This window comes from Oncorhynchus kisutch, unplaced genomic scaffold (genome assembly GCF_002021735.2).
Source record: "Oncorhynchus kisutch isolate 150728-3 unplaced genomic scaffold, Okis_V2 scaffold1347, whole genome shotgun sequence".
Classification (NCBI taxonomy): domain Eukaryota; kingdom Metazoa; phylum Chordata; class Actinopteri; order Salmoniformes; family Salmonidae; genus Oncorhynchus; species Oncorhynchus kisutch.
In genome coordinates, this window is record NW_022263292.1 from 56,512 (window position 1) to 73,449 (window position 16,938).

Consider the following 16,938-nt stretch of genomic DNA (forward strand, 5'->3'; position numbering starts at 1 on the left):
TACTAGACTGGTGGGGTCAGGGAGAGAGTTGAGTTATGTACTAGACTGGTGGGGGTCAGGGAGAGAGTTGAGTTATGTACTAGACTGGTGGGAGTCAGGGAGAGAGTTGAGTTATGTACTAGACTGGTGGGGGTCAGGGGAGAGAGTTGAGTTATGTACTAGACTGGTGGGGGTCAGGGAGAGAGTTGAGTTATGTACTAGACTGGTGGGGTCAGGGAGAGAGTTGAGTTATGTACTAGACTGGTGGGGGTCAGGGAGAGAGTTGAGTTATGTACTAGACTGGTGGGGTTCAGGGAGAGAGTTGAGTTATGTACCAGACTGGTGGGGGTCAGGGAGAGAGTTGAGTTAGTATGTACTAGACTGGTGGGGACTGGAGAGAGTTGAGTTATGTACTAGACTGGTGGGGGTCAGGGAGAGAGTTGAGTTATGTACTAGACTGGTGGGGGTCAGGGAGAGAGTTGAGTTATGTACTAGACTGGTGGGTGTCAGGGAGAGGGAGAGAGTTGAGTATGTACTAGACTGGTGGGGGTCAGGGAGAGAGTTGAGTTATGTACTAGACAGGTGGGGACTGGAGAGAATTGAGTTATGTACTAGACTGGTGGGGGTCAGGGAGAGAGTTGAGTTATGTACTAGACTGGTGGGGGTCAGGGAGAGAGTTGAGTTATGTACTAGACTGGTGGGGGTCAGGGAGAGAGTTGAGTTATGTACTAGACTGGTTGGGGTCAGGGAGAGAGTTGAGTTATGTACTAGACTGGTGGGGGTCGGGAGAGGGGAGAGATGAGTTTGTACTAACTGGTGGGGGTCAGGGAGAGAGTTGAGTTATGTACTAGACTGGTGGGGGTCAGGGAGAGAGTTGAGTTGTACTAGACTGGTGGGAGTCAGGGAGAGAGTTGAGTTATGTACTAGACTGGTGGGGGTCAAGGAGAGAGTTGAGTTATGTACTGACTGGTGGGGCTCAGGAGAGAGAGAGAGTTGAGTTATGTACTAGACTGGTGGGGGTCAGGGAGAGAGTTGAGTTATGTACTAGACTGGTGGGGGTCAGGGAGAGAGTTGAGTTATGTACTAGACTGGTGGGGGTCAGGGAGAGAGTGAGGTTATGTACCAGACTGGTGGGGGTCAGGGAGAGAGTTGAGTTATGTACTAGACTGGTGGGGACTGGAGAGAGTTGAGTTATGTACTAGACTGGTGGGGGTCAGGGAGAGAGTTGAGTTATGTACTAGACTGGTGGGAGTCAGGGAGAGAGTTGAGTTATGTACTAGACTGGTGGGGGTCAGGGAGAGAGTTGAGTTATGTACTAGACTGGTGGGTGTCAGGGAGAGAGTTGAGTTATGTACTAGACTGGTGGGGGTCAGGGAGAGAGTTGAGTTATGTACTGACAGGTGGGGACTGGAGAGAATTGAGTTATGTACTAGACTGGTGGGGGTCAGGGAGAGAGTTGAGTTATGTACTAGACTGGTGGGGGTCAGGGAGAGAGTTGAGTTATGTACTAGACTGGTGGGGGTCAGGGAGAGAGTTGAGTTATGTATAGACTGGTTGGGGTCAGGGAGAGAGTTGAGAGTTATGTACTAGACTGGTGGGGGTCAGGGAGAGAGTTGAGTTATGTACTAGACTGGTGGGGGTCAAGGAGAGAGTTGAGTTATGTACTAGACTGGTGGGGCTCAGGGAGAGAGTTGAGTTATGTACTAGACTGGTGGGACTGGAGAGAGTTGAGTTATGTACTAGACTGGTGGGGGTCAGGGAGAGAGAGTTGAGTTATGTACTAGACTGGTGGGGGAGTCAGGGAGAGAGTTGAGTTATGTACTAGACTGGTGGGGGTCAGGGAGAGAGAGTTGAGTTATGTGTACTAGACTGGTGGGTGTCAGGGAGAGAGTTGAGTTATGTACTAGACTGGTGGGGGTCAGGGAGAGAGTTGAGTTATGTACTAGACAGGTGGGGACTGGAGAGAATTGAGTTATGTACTAGACTGGTGGGGGTCAGGGAGAGAGTTGAGTTATGTACTAGACTGGTGGGGGTCAGGGAGAGAGTTGAGTTATGTACTAGACTGGTGGGGGTCAGGGAGAGAGTTGAGTTATGTACTAGACTGGTTGGGGTCAGGGAGAGAGTTGAGTTATGTACTATAGACTGGTGGGTGTCAGGGAGAGAGTTGAGTTATGTACTAGACTGGTGGGGGTCAGGGAGAGAGTTGAGTTTATGTACTAGACTGGTGGGGGTCAGGGAGAGAGTTGAGTTATGTACTAGACAGGTGGGGACTGGAGAGAATTGAGTTATGTACTAGACTGGTGGGGGTCAGGGAGAGAGTTGAGTTATGTACTAGATGGTGGGGGTCAGGGAGAGAGTTGAGTTATGTACTAGACTGGTGGGGGTCAGGGAGAGAGTTGAGTTATGTACTAGACTGGTTGGGGTCAGGGAGAGAGTTGAGTTATGTACTAGACTGGTGGGGGTCAGGGAGAGAGATGAGTTCTGTACTAAACTGGTGGGTGGGGTCAGGGAGAGAGGTTGAGTTATGTACTAGACTGGTGGGGGTCAGGGAGAGAGTTGAGTTATGTACTAGATGGTGGGAGTCAGGGAGAGAGTTTGAGTTATGTACTAGACTGGTGGGGGTCAAGGAGAGAGTTGAGTTATGTACTAGACTGGTGGGGCTCAGGGAGAGAGAGTTGAGTTATGTACTAGACTGGTGGGGGTCAGGGAGAGAGTTGAGTTATGTACTAGACTGGTGGGGGTCAGGGAGAGAGTTGAGTATGTACTAGACTGGTGGGGGTCAGGGAGAGAGTTGAGTTATGTACAGACTGGTGGGGGTCAGGGAGGGAGAGAGTTGAGTTATGTACTAGACTGGTGGGGACTGGAGAGAGTTGAGTTATGTACTAGACTGGTGGGGGTCAGGGAGAGAGTGAGTTATGTACTAGATGGTGGGAGTCAGGGAGAGAGTTGAGTTATGTACTAGACTGGTGGGGGTCAGGGGAGAGTTGAGTTATGTACTAGACTGGTGGGTGTCAGGGAGAGAGTTGAGTTATGTACTAGACTGGTGGGGGTCAGGGAGAGAGTTGAGTTATGTACTAGACAGGTGGGGGACTGGAGAGAATTGAGTTATGTACTAGACTGGTGGGGGTCAGGGAGAGAGTTGAGTTATGTACTAGATGGTGGGGGTCAGGGAGAGAGTTGAGTTATGTACTAGACTGGTGGGGGTCAGGGAGAGAGTTGAGTTATGTACTAGACTGGTTGGGGTCAGGGAGAGAGTTGAGTTATGTACTAGACTGGGGGGGTCAGGAGAGAGTTGAGTTATGTACTAGACTGGTGGGAGTCAGGGAGGGGAGAGAGTTGAGTTATGTTACTAGACTGGTGGGGGTCAAGGAGAGAGTTGAGTTATGTACTAGACTGGTGGGGCTCAGGGAGAGAGTTGAGTTATGTACTAGACTGGTGGGGGTCAGGGAGAGAGTTGAGTTGTACTAGACTGGTGGGGGGTCAGGGAGAGAGTTGAGTTATGTACTAGATGGTGGGGGTCAGGGAGAGAGAGAGTGAGTTAGTACCAGACTGGTGGGGGTCAGAGGAGGAGAGAGTTGGGTGAGAGAGTGAGTTATGTACTAGACGGTGGGGACTGGAGAGGATGAGTTATGTACTAGACTGGTGGGGGTCAGGAGAGAGTTGAGTTATGTACTAGACTGGTGGGAGTCAGGGAGAGAGTTGAGTTATGTACTAGACTGGTGGGGGTCAGGGAGAGAGTTGAGTTATGTACTAGACTGGTGGGTGTCAGGGAGAGAGTTGAGTTATGTACTAGATGGTGGGGGTCAGGGAGAGAGTTGAGTTATGTACTAGACAGGTGGGGACTGGAGAGAATTGAGTATGTACTAGACTGGTGGGGGTCAGGGAGAGAGTTGAGTATGTACTAGATGGGGGGGGTCAGGGAGAGAGTTGAGTTATGTACTAGACTGGTGGGGGTCAGGGGAGAGTTGAGTTATGTACTAGACTGGTGGGGGTCAGGGAGAGAGTGAGTTATGTACTAGACTGGTTGGGGTCAGGGAGAGAGTTGAGTTATGTACTAGACTGGTGGGGGTCAGGGAGAGAGATGAGTTCTGTACTAAACTGGTGGGGGTCAGGGAGAGAGTTGAGTTATGTACTAGACTGGTGGGGGTCAGGGAGAGAGTTGAGTTATGTACTAGACTGGTGGGAGTCAGGGAGAGAGTTGAGTTATGTACTAGACTGGTGGGGGTCAAGGAGAGAGTTGAGTTATGTACTAGACTGGTGGGGCTCAGGGAGAGAGTTGAGTTATGTACTAGACTGGTGGGGGTCAGGGAGAGAGTTGAGTTATGTACTAGACTGGTGGGGGTCAGGGAGAGAGTGAGTTATGTACTAGAATGGTGGGGGTCAGGGAGAGAGTTGAGTTATGTACCAGACTGGTGGGGGTCAGGAGAGAGTTGAGTTATGTACTAGACTGGTGGGGACTGGGAAGAGAGTTGAGTTATGTACTAGATGTGGGGGTCCGGGGGAGAGAGTTGAGTTATGTACTAGACTGGTGGGAGTCAGGGAGAGAGTTGAGTTATGTACTAGACTGGTGGGGGTCAGGGAGAGAGTTGAGTTATGTACTAGACTGGTGGGTGTCAGGGAGAGCGTTGAGTTATGTACTAGACTGGTGGGGGTCAGGGAGAGAGTGAGTTATGTACTAGACAGGTGGGGACTGGAGAGAATTGAGTTATGTACTATAGACTGGTGGGGGTCAGGGAGAGAGTTGAGTTATGTACTAGATGGTGGGGGTCGGGAGAGAGTTGAGATGTACTAGACTGGTGGGGTCAGGGAGGGAGAGTTGAGTTATGTACTAGACTGGTGGGGGTCAGGGAGAGAGTTGAGTTATGTACTAGACTGGTGGGGGTCAGGGAGAGAGATGAGTTCTGTAAGAACTGGTGGGGGGTCAGGGAGAGAGTTGAGTTATGTACTAGACTGGTGGGGGTCAGGAGAGTAGAGGTGAGTTATGTACTAGACTGGTGGAGTCGGGGAGAGAGTTGAGTTATGTACTAGAGACTGGTGGGGGTCAGGGAGAGAGTTGAGTTCTGTACTAGACAGGTGGGGGTCAGGTAGAGAGTTTAGTTATATACTAGACTAGTGGGGGGTCAGGGAGAAGAGATGAGAAACCTAGACTAGTGGGGGTCAGGGAGAGAGTTGAGGTTGTTGTACTAGACAGGGGGGGGTCAGGGAGAGGTTGAGTTCTGTACTAGACAGGTGGGGGTCAGGTAGAGGGTTGAGTTCTGTACTAGACTGATGGGGGGTCAGAGCGAGGTTGCACTTAAAATGCCTTTATTGTGGTCCTACGTTTAATGAAACATACAAAAAATGGATGTAAAAAGAACAAGAATACAATGGAGCATATTATCTACAATATTGTATCTATACTGCATGACTCTGCCTCTTCAATAAAACATTTTGTTCATTGAACAATATATTTTAAAATGTTATAGATTGGGTTGCCAGATGGTGGTGTCATACATGACCGATGACATCACAATGGTCTTAAAGCCAATTTGAACAATGGGTTAATGAGGAAATGTATCAGTCTTCATTTGTTATCGACATGGCTTGTTTCTGCTGGTGCAAAAAGGTATGAAATCAGGTCATTTAATCAATTAACAACTACTATAATTCTGGAGTAGTATTTTTCTCATAAACCTAGTGGGAAGAATAAAAGTTAAATTACATTCTGATTGACGAATATGTAAAAAGTGTACATGAAATGTACATGAAGTTCGGCTATTGCAAATGTCACTCAATGTAACCTGTCTATACTGTGTTATTTGAGGTTTAGGATAGATACCTATGATTCTCCATTTAGGCCAACCTCTTCCTACTCTTATGACCCCCCTCTTCCATTGGCTGGGGATCTGGGGGGGAAAGTATTTATCACTATCACATTTTCTTGTCAACAGAAAAAACGTCAGAAAGCAAATTCAGTTGATGTGGAGCAGAAGACAAGAAAGAAGAAGGAGAGGGGCACTTCATCCCCCTCTCCAATTCCATCTGACCGTTCTGAACGGAATGGCTCCGCTACCTCTGACCCCTCACCCTCTGACCAACTCTCCTCCCTCCATCCACCTCCCTCTCCTGTTAAATGTTCCTCTCAGCCTTGCTCTCCTGCTAAACAACCCTGTGTACCCCGGTCACCTGCCAAAAACCCTTCCCCAGTGAAATCCTCTCCAGTGGTGTCCCACCCTAGTTCTCCCTCTCCTACCAACCCTCTGGACCGTCATGGAGACACCAGTCAGGAGGGCACAACAGTCAGGTAATCTAAACATAAAGTACAGTGCCATCCTAGAGTCTCTTTGGAGAGTTGGGTTTAGTGCTACCAGACCAGGGCCAGTGTTAATCAACAGTATGAGTGCTAATCTAGGATCAGGTCCTCTCTGTCCATAATAATCTGATTCATTGATCTATGATCTAAAATGCAAAACTGGTCCTAGATCAGACTCCTACTCTGAGACACTTGATAAACACAGTCCCAGAAAGTTATTTTCCTGAAACTGTAGTTTTAGCCTCTTCTGTCTACATCTAGTGGATAAAGAGAGTACTAACCTATTGGCCTGGTCTACTTGGTACACTGCATTTATATGGACAGCAGTACATGCATAACTACTCAGCTGTGTTTATAGTACAGTACAGTATTTAATAGAGAGACTATGTAGAGTGATAATATCTCTGTTTTGGAGGCATTAACCCTGTTTCTCTCTTTCCTCCAGACCTCTGTCTCTTCAGGAACACTCTAGTCCAATGCCCCAGAGACCCGTCTCAGCCACCAGAAGCATGACTCTTCCCAGGGCCAGCTCAGCCACCAGAGGGTCAGAAGAGACCCAGGGGGCCAGAGGAGAACGGGGGGAACTGGTCAACATGGAACTTCTTGGGTAAACCACAACACACTGCAAATGCATTGAATATAAGTTCTTTATTGTTTAGAGATCAGTGTCTGATATACTATGGGGATAAGGCTTACTATCGAGCATGTCCGTTTTATTAGATATTTATAAACCCATGAATTATGTCAATCTTGGTCTAAAGGACATCCACTTCTTTGCGTTAAATATAATGTATCCCTTATCCCCTGCCATTATCATCACTTTATAGAGATATGAAGGTTATGATTAATCTCTATGTGTGTACTGATGGCTGCTTCTTCTTCACAGGTTGCCTAACATTGGCAACACTTGCTTCCTTAACGCCACCCTGCAGTGCCTCCTGGTCCTGCCTTCCTTCTCAAAGGAAATCCTGCACCAGGAACAACTCTGGAGCTCCTCCCCCTTCTCCAACCTGCTCAGGTAAGGGAAGGCTCAAAAGCAGACACTCACCCCACACACCCATTAATTGTGGTCATAAATTAAAGAAGGGACACTCTTTTCACGCCACTTCTACAGAAAGGGATTGTCGTAGCAGGTTAAGATAGCACTTTCACTAATCCTTTTCCTAACCTTAACCACTTCATATTTTGCTGGGTATTGTATTTATGGTTTATTTTCCAGTTTCTTTTTGTTTTTGGAATCTTCATAACCAAGAGGAACAACAATGACACACTGATTATGATGTAGGCATTTTGTAGGCCCATTTGGAAAGTGTAGAATGACTACATGACCCATAATGCTCATTGACTGAACATTCCACCTTACCGTGGGAAATTTGGTAGTTTCTTAAAATGCTCTGGAATTGAGAGCAGTATCCAAACCAAATATCTTAGGAGAATAAACAATACATTTTTGTTGTTTGGCTTCATTGTCCGTCCTCAAAGGTGAAATTGCATCAAATCGAATGAAAAATTTATAATGATGGGGTGCCACTAGATAAAACATATTTGTATTTACTCATCTGCCTCTTCAGGCGTAAGCCAGTAGGTTGACACCATCCAGTCAGCTGCTAACTTACTCTCTGTCTCCCCTACAGGTGTCTGTCTGATGTGCACCGTTCGGGTTTACCTGACAGTGTGGCAAACCAGGCCTCAAAAGCCGATCTCATGTGGAAGGTCAAGTACTCCTTGTCGGGATACGATTTGAAGTATCTGGGGGACACGCAACAGGTAACTGAGGCACTACTCTCTTGTGTACGAGTGCTCTTCTTGCAAGGGTTCATTTTCTCTTTTTAATTTGCTTTTATCTTGGTGTGTTTCTTTCTCTTCCTCATCATAGGACGCACATGAGTTACTTGTCAATATGCTGTGCCAGCTGAAGGAGGAGGGCATGATTCTGAAGACACTCGGGATGAACTATACCTGCCCCGTTTCCCAGCTGGAGTTCCAGCTTGTGTCGGTGCGCACATGTACCAGGTAAGAGCTCCCATTGGTTGTAATGTATCTACTGAGAACATGATCTTTCTATATACAGTGCCTTGCGAAAGTATTCGGCCCCCTTGATCTTTGCGACCTTTTGCCACATTTCAGGCTTCAAACATAAAGATATAAAACTGTATTTTGTTGTGAAGAATCAACAACAAGTGGGACACAATCATGAAGTGGAACGACATTTATTGGATATTTCAAACTTTTTTAACAAATCAAAAACTGAAAAATTGGGCGCGCAAAATTTTTCAGCCCCCTTAAGTTAATACTTTGTAGCGCCACCTTTTGCTGCGATTACAGCTGTAAGTCGCTTGGGGTATGTCTCTATCAGTTTTGCACATCGAGAGACTGAATTTTTTTCCCATTCCTCCTTGCAAAACAGCTCGAGCTCAGTGAGGTTGGATGCATTTGTGAATAGCAGTTTTCAGTTCTTTCCACAGATTCTTGATTGGATTCAGGTCTGGACTTTGACTTGGCCATTCTAACACCTGGATATGTTTATTTTTCAACCATTCCATTGTAGATTTTGCTTTATGTTTTGGATCATTGTCTTGTTGGAAGACAAATCTCCGTCCCAGTCTCAGGTCTTTTGCAGACTCCATCAGTTTTTCTTCCAGAATGGTCCTGTATTTGGCTCCATTCATCTTCCCATCAATTTTAACCATCTTCCCTGTCCCTGCTGAAGAAAAGCAGGCCCAAACCATGATGCTGCCACCACCATGTTTGACAGTGGGGATGGTGTGTTCAGGGAGATGAGCTGTGTTGCTTTTACGCCAAACATAACGTTTTGCATTGTTGCCAAAAAGTTCAATTTTGGTTTCATCTGACCAGAGCACCTTCTTCCACATGTTTGGTGTGTCTCCCAGGTGGCTTGTGGCAAACATTAAACTACACTTTTTATGGATATCTTTAAGAAATTGCTTTCTTCTTGCCACTCTTCCATAAAGGCCAGATTTGTGCAATATACGACTGATTGTTGTCCTATGGACAGAGTCTCCCACCTCAGCTGTAGATCTCTGCAGTTCATCCAGAGTGATCATGGGCCTCTTGGCTGCATCTCTGATCAGTCTTCTCCTTGTATGAGCTGAAAGTTTAGAGGGACGGCCAGGTCTTGGTAGATTTGCAGTGGTCTGATACTCCTTCCATTTCAATATTATCGCTTGCACAGTGCTCCTTGGGATGTTTAAAGCTTGGGAAATCTTTTTGTATCCAAATCCGGCATTAAACTTCTTCACAACAGTATCTCGGACCTGCCTGGTGTGTTCCTTGTTCTTCATGATGCTCTCTGCGCTTTTAACGGACCTCTGAGACTATCACAGTGCAGGTGCATTTATACGGAGACTTGATTACACACAGGTGGATTGTATTTATCATCATTAGTCATTTAGGTCAATATTGGATAATTCAGAGATCCTCACTGAACTTCTGGAGAGAGTTTGCTGCACTGAAAGTAAAGGGGCTGAATAATTTTGCACGCCCAATTTTTCAGTTTTTGATTTGTTAAAAAAGTTTGAAATATCCAATAAATGTCGTTCCACTTCATGATTGTGTCCCACTTGTTGTTGATTCTTCACAAAAAAATACAGTTTTATATCTTTATGTTTGAAGCCTGGAATGTGGCAAAAGGTCGCAAAGTTCAAGGGGGCCGAATACTTTCGCAAGGCACTGTATGTATATATATATATATATACAGTATATATTAATATTACAAAACACATGGCATAACAGAAACATTGTAGAGACCTGAAACAGAAACAGACTTGATGCATTTTTCTTCTCTTTGTCCTGCTTCTGAAGCTGTGGGCGCGAGTCGTCTACCAGAGAGGACTACAACCACCTCTCATTGGACTTCAGCCCTGAGCGCACCTTGCTGAACAGCCTAGCACTCACTTTCAAAGTCAGCACTTAGGGCTCAGCCCTGCATGTAGAGACTAACACCCAGGGCAAGCTGCCCACTGCCTCAGAATACGCTATCTTATTATTGTAGTGGTATCATTCATTATGTAATGCTTTTGTTTCTAACCAGAGTGAACAGGTTGAATTCACATGTGAGGGCTGTAAAGGCCTCCACGCCTCAAAGGTGGAGCAGTTCCACTCACTGCCTCTGTGAGTTGTCCCTTTATAACCTCTCATAGTACTAGCAGTGTTTAATGTCCTGAGCCTTTAGGAGTAGTTACCTTCCTGAGCAGGTTGTAGGACTTAGAGGTGAGCACCACCAAACAAATTTCACTCATCTGTTACTTTGTTGACTGGTTTCATTGTCTGTCTGTTCATCTCTCTTCCTCTCTGTTTCTGGGCAGTGTGCTGGTTCTGCATCTGAAGAGGTTTGGAGGACCTGGGGGGTTGGAGAAGCTGGAGGCTCCTCTTTTGTTTCCTTCGGAGCTGAGGCTCTCCACCCTCTGTGGGGACATGGTGCCACACCTGCACAGTGCCAGCCCACAGGCCCTCACCAACCAGGCCCCCAGCATCCAGGGGTCCATCCCCCAGACCCTCGCCAGCCAAGTCTCCAGCCCACCTGGAGAGGCCAAAGACAGCGCCCTCTGCTGTTCAGGTAGGTCATGGCACCATAACACTATTCTTGCTCCAACACCACACAAACCACCCACTCCCAAAACGGTCCTGCTGACAGAGAAGCTGGAAGCTGCAATTTAAAATGTTTCTCAGATATCTTTAGTGATGTATGGGAGCTGTTTTAGTCCAGAGCAATTCAGACAAGTGACCACGTTTTCACAGCTCTTCATATGTATATTTGACCCCTCAGATTCAAATGAGCAGGAACCAGGGAAAGTGTTGCTGACTGCCCCAGTGGTGAGAGAGAGAGAGAGAGAGAGAGAGAGAGAGAGAGAGAGTGAAACCAGTGAAAAATAAGTTATGACAGAACACTGAGATAGTTATGAGGAGTACATGATGTAGTAGACCTGTAGTAGACTAGTACTGTAGTAGACTGTAGACAGTGTGGTGGACTGTAGAGGAAATGAGAATCCTATGATCACATGTGTTTTCCTACAGAAGCAGAAGCCAGTACAGTCAGTGAATGGTTACTACCAGCTGACTGGCGTAGTCTCTCATTTGGGAGGCTCCGCAAACTCCGGTAAGTAAATACCATCAAACACACACATGCAGATGCACAATACATATGACATCAGCTGAATTCCAAATCACTCCCTTCTCCTTGGATCTCAACTTGCATGTTCACGTGTGCCTCTGCCGTATACACAAGCATCCCAAAGCTGAGGGAGTGAAAATTATCGAGGGTGAAGGCCAGGGATCATCAACAAGATTCAACCTCGTGTCCTTTTATTTTCTTAGCCAGATGGGAAGGGGTGTGGAACAAAATTACAAATAATTTGTAGACTGCAAATATACCGAAGGAAGGCCAAATAGATATAATATTTGACTCATTTCAAACCTTGCTTACATTTGTGTACAACCACATATATGTCTTTATTATACGTGGGAATACTTTGAAACAGATTTCCAAAAAGGAAAATCACTTGGAGCTGATTTGCTGGTGTTTTTACAGTCTTTTAACAATTACGTTTTATTTGGTCAGAAAACATAGGGGGCCAAATAAAATCACCCTTGGGCCAAATTTGTCCCGCGGGCCGCCATTTGGGGATCCCTGGGGTAGGGGATAATTAGACCCTCCAACAGCCATTTCGGCCAAGCTAGCAAGGCTGCAGGCTTCAGAGTGAAGTGTCATCCCAACAAGCACTGCAATATGTTTAGAGTTTGCTCAATTTAATTGGAAAAGAATGGAGAGGCATGTCTAATTATATGCCATGTGTATTTGTTTATCTCTGATTTCAAAACTTGACACATGTAACAGATAAAATACCTCCCAAATGACCTGGTTAACTGTTACAAAACACTCTATTACCCACAATAGCCTGACCCTTGACCTCTAGTCTGTCTTCCTTGTTCCACAGGGCACTACATTAGTGACATATTGCATGCCAGTGGAAACTGGTTCTGCTGTAACGACAGCCAGGTGTCAATGTCCAATGAAGCCACTGTGCTGAGGACCAGAGCCCGGAGTGCCTACATGCTCTTCTATATGTTCAGGTACTGCTTACTCTCGCCATCTATATTCTTGTGTTGCTATTTATGTGTACGGTTCCTTTCACCCTACAGGGCAATAGAGCGGGAGGCCCCAGCACACAGGGCCTAACAGGGCCACCATCATCAGCCCCAGCCTAAACAGGGGCAGCACCTGGACCAGCCTCCAAACACTCAGACCTGTCTCAAAAGGGGTAGCACTTGGCCCAACATCAACAACCCTGAGCCCAGCCACATCGGGGGTAGCACTGGGCCCAACATCAACAACCCTGAGCCCAGCCACGTCAGGGGCAGCACTGGGCCCAACATCAACAACCCCGAGCCCAGCCACAACAGGGGCAGCACGGGGCCCAACATCAACACACCCAGCCCAGCCTCAACATGGGAAGAACCAGGCCCAGCCTCAACATGGGAAGAACAAGACCCAGCCCCCACACCCTCAGACCTGCCTCAACAGGTGCAACATTCAGCCCAACTTCAGTCATGCTGCTCTTCAACACTAGCATGAATATTATTTTCAGTAGCTTATGTCATAAATATCTGACCTTGATTTGACTACTTCACCTAATGTATAAAGTATACACACTAAATGTAGTACACATGTAGATGTGGTGGATAGAGAGTGTGATTATTTAGAGGATATAACATCCCTTCTATTTGGTTTGGTTTGAAATCCTCCTGTTGTGAAATACACTGTGGTGTCTAACCTCTTATTCAGCATGGTCACACCGGAAGACCTGCAATATTAATAAAGACAAGCAAATGTAAGAAAATCCCATTGAAGATGATTCTGTTGACCGTTGTAACTCTTTACCTCAGGAAGATTTATCGTCTGGGATTCAGGCCGGTCCTAACAGGAAACGTGACAAAGGGAAGCAGCTGTAATGGAGCCTTCTAACACCCAATCAGGTCTGGAGGAGGAATGTCACATAAAGATTCAGAGATGCTATGAGTATCTTTTGAAGTTACTCTCCAGTTGTATCCATTTGAATAAATACAGACATGAAAATGCTGGGCTACGGATGTGACCTTGGTTCTGTGAGTAGAGTAACGGGTCACCAAACAAGCTATGGGAACTCCTTCCCTTTATCGTGATGTGATTGAGATGCTTAATATCAACGATGTTTACAATGACGCCACACCCTTACTGTACCATTGTGACCTGTCACTATTAAAGGCTGTGTGACGTGACATACTGTCTTTTCTTATCTCACGTACACTCCCTTACGTATTTATTTGGACAGTGAAGCTACAACTTTTCATTTGGCTCTATGCGCCAGCATTTTGGATTGGAGATCAAATGTTTCATATGGGGTGACTGTCCAGAATGTCACCTTTAATTTAATGAATGGTAAATAATGTTGAGTGAGAAAGTTACAGAGGATCATACCCCCAAGACATGCTAACCTCTCACCATTACCAATAATAGGGGAGGTTAGCATTTTATATCATACCCCCAAGACATGCTAACCTCTCACCATTACCAATAATAGGGGAGGTTAGCATTTTATATCATACCCCCAAGACATGCTAACCTCTCACCATTACCAATAATAGGGGAGGTTAGCATTTTATATCATACCCCCAAGACATGCTAACCTCTCACCATTACCAATAATAGGGAAGGTTAGCGTTTTATATCATACCCCCAAGACATGCTAGCCTCTCACCATTACCAATAATAGGGAAGGTTAGCATTTTATATCATAACCCCAAGACATGCTAACCTCTCACCATTACCAATAATAGGGAAGGTTAGCATTTTATATCATACCCCCAAGACATGCTAACCTCTCACCATTACCATTAATAGGGGAGGTTAGCATTTTATATCATACCCCCAAGACATGCTAACCTCTCACCATTACCAATAATAGGGGAGGTTAGCATTTTATATCATACCCCCAAGACATGCTAACCTCTCACCATTACCAATAATAGAGGAGATTAGCATTTTTTTTGGGGGGGGGGGGATATGATATTTATACCTCTGTAATTTCCTCACTCATCATTATTCACAATTCATTCATGATTGTCTTTAATTGTGGAATTCTTTTCTTATTTACCATAAAAATTACTCCAAAGTTACACAATACATTATTTACCATTAATTTCTATTACATTTCCATTTTAGTCATTTAGCAGACTGACAATTGGAGAATTAATCTTAACATACAGTGCCTTCAGAAAATATTCACACCCCCAGACTTTTTCCACATGTTGTTGTGTTACAGACTAAATTTAAAATGCAGTAAATATATTTTTCTCTCAACTACACAAAGTACTCCATAACGACAAAGTTACAACATATTTTTAGAAATGTTTGCAAATGTATTGAAAATTAAATATGATATAGAATTTACATAAGTATTCACATCCTAAGTCAATACTTTGTAACATTTTTCAATACTCTATATATTGATGGACCCTGGTCAAAAGTAGTGCACTATACAGGGAATATGGTGCCATTTGAGACGTACCTTAATGACATTATTCACATTCTATGTAGGTCTTATGTACTGCATCTGTCCTGAAAACACAGGCCACTTTTCATCCATGGATATAAAGTCACTACAAATACAACAGGACATCTATACAGAAAAAGGCTTCATTTTAACCTTCAAGAACATCATTTTATTTAATCATATTCATCATCTGTTCAGATTCTGAATTAGTTCAAATTAGGTTAAGGTTAGGGTTAAGGTAAGGGTCAGTCGGAGGTTTTGTCTATAATCTGTTGGCAATGCAGGTCAGAAAAGTCCCTCTTGTTGGGTATAATACCTACTTTTAAAAGTGTTTGTCTCCCACTACTGGCAGTTTTCTACAAGCTCTGTTTCTTCCTTCTATTACTGTGAACTTGATCCATAGAGATAGATAGAGAACTCATCTTTATCTGTTCCATTATAGCTACATTCCACAGTAAAACCAAACCAGTTGACAAACTTGACTACTTTGAAATGGTGGAAGGATGGTGGAAACCCAGATTTTCTTCTCAGAGGAGAGGAAGTAGAAACTGCAGTCAACGTATCTCCATCCCTCTTGACAATGCTGCTCTGTTGAAGAGCAAAGGTGAACATATTGAGAAAGTTAGCAAGTATCATTATACTCTCAAACCCATATATATATACACACTATTGCTGTTGATTTTACTTCTAATTAACCACAGTTTATATCTCACCTATATCTCACAAAAAGCTTTGCCTAAGATGGCCTCTCAAGTCAGGTTGTTGTAACTGGTCTGTCTCTGTAGTCAGGGTGTTGTAACTGATCTGTCTCTTTAGTCAGGGTGTTGTAACTGGTCTGTCTCTGTAGTCAGGGTTTGAGTTGAGTTTGAGTTTATTTTTATTTTTACAGGGACAGTGCACATTAATCAACATTTCAGTAAAAGTGCCGGTTTTAGCCAACCGGCTAATTTTCAACCGCAGTCCCTGGGCAGGTTATTAAAAACAATTACAATATAGACAATAGCAACATAGAACAAGCAAGACATAGCATACAGACAGAGCAACATAGGACAAGCAAGACGTAGCATACAGACAGAGCAGCATAAAACAAAATGCAGCAAGACAAAATTCATAAAAGCAACAAAGTGTTTCCACACCTCACAAGCTACAGACAACATGGAGTGGCAACACACAGCTAGGGACCATGTTCACAAATCTGATTGACCTTTAGCCATGTCTTCAAGCATTTTGTGAAAGTGTGATATGTGGTGCAGTTATGTGTGTCTGATGGCAGTGTATTCCAGACATGGGAAGCTCTCACAGAGAATGCAGATTTACTAAAGGTGCTTTTCCTTAGGGGAACTATACAGTCACCTCTCATGGCAGACCTTGTGGATCTGCTGCCATATGTCTGTGTTTTCTGTTTAACAAAAATATTGAGTGGAGGGGGAGCCAGGCCATTGAGGATCTTGAATACAAGACATGCGACGGTGTATTGCACAAGATTTTCCCAACTCAAGAGCTCATGCTTTCTAAGGATGTGACAATGATGATGGCTATTGGGCTTCCTATCAAGCACTTTGAGAGCCTGTTTGTAGACAGACTGAATAGGTTTTAATGTTGTACAGCAAGCTTGGGCCCAACTAGTCAAGCAGTATGTTAAGTGGGGGAGTATCATAGATTTGAAGTACACTTTTGCTACCTCTGTAGTCAAACAATTTCGTATAAATCGGAAATTAGCTAGGTTGAATTTGGTTATTTGAATGACCTTTTTCACATGCTTTTTAAAAGAGAGGTTGGAATCAAGTATGATGCCAAGGTACTTAAAATCGGATACCACCTGGAGCTTCTCCCCTGACACATAGACATCTGGCTCAGTAGCATCTGTTGCCCTCTTTGTGAAGAACATGCAAACAGTTTTTTTCACATTGAGATGCAAACACGAGTCACTGAGCCACTTTGTAACCTGGACCATTACAGTAGTGAGTTCTTGTGCAGCTTGTTGTTTGCTCTTTGCATGCACATATATCACTGTATCATCTGCATACATTTGAACTTCAGACCCAGTACAGACAGAAGGCAGATCATTAATGTACAGGCTGAACAGGAGGGGCCCCAGTATTGACCCTTGGGGCACGC

General features: G+C 44.8%; 1 protein-coding gene across 3 annotated transcripts; it reads left to right on the forward strand.

Annotated features, from left to right (window-relative positions):
- The first annotated feature begins 5,739 nt into the window (after positions 1-5,739).
- On the forward strand, positions 5,740-13,546 carry LOC116366043 (ubiquitin carboxyl-terminal hydrolase 37-like). Of its 3 annotated transcripts, XM_031818355.1 has the most exons (12): positions 5,741-6,262; positions 6,717-6,878; positions 7,158-7,289; positions 7,906-8,038; positions 8,148-8,284; positions 10,094-10,193; positions 10,323-10,402; positions 10,597-10,847; positions 11,306-11,387; positions 12,226-12,361; positions 12,431-12,812; positions 13,175-13,546. In XM_031818355.1, exons 2-10 carry the CDS (start codon positions 6,748-6,750, stop codon positions 12,236-12,238), a joined length of 1,059 nt encoding a protein of 352 aa, XP_031674215.1. In that variant the 5' UTR covers positions 5,741-6,262; positions 6,717-6,747; the 3' UTR covers positions 12,239-12,361; positions 12,431-12,812; positions 13,175-13,546. The 3 variants fall into 3 exon arrangements, with proteins under 3 accessions (XP_031674213.1, XP_031674215.1, XP_031674214.1); XM_031818353.1 differs by lacking the exon at positions 12,226-12,361 and having other exon boundaries at positions 5,740-6,262; XM_031818354.1 differs by having other exon boundaries at positions 12,226-12,812.
- The last annotated feature ends 3,392 nt before the right edge of the window (positions 13,547-16,938 follow it).

Excerpts from the sequence above, each read along its gene's own strand:
- LOC116366043 (XM_031818353.1), top strand. The coding sequence starts at position 6,748 with ATGCCCCAGAGACCCGTCTCAGCCACCAGAAGCATGACTCTTCCCAGG. Across the intron at positions 7,290-7,905 it reads CCCTTCTCCAACCTGCTCAG|GTGTCTGTCTGATGTGCACC; the intron begins GTAAGGGAAGGC and ends TCTCCCCTACAG. Across the intron at positions 10,848-11,305 it reads CAGCGCCCTCTGCTGTTCAG|AAGCAGAAGCCAGTACAGTC; the intron begins GTAGGTCATGGC and ends GTTTTCCTACAG.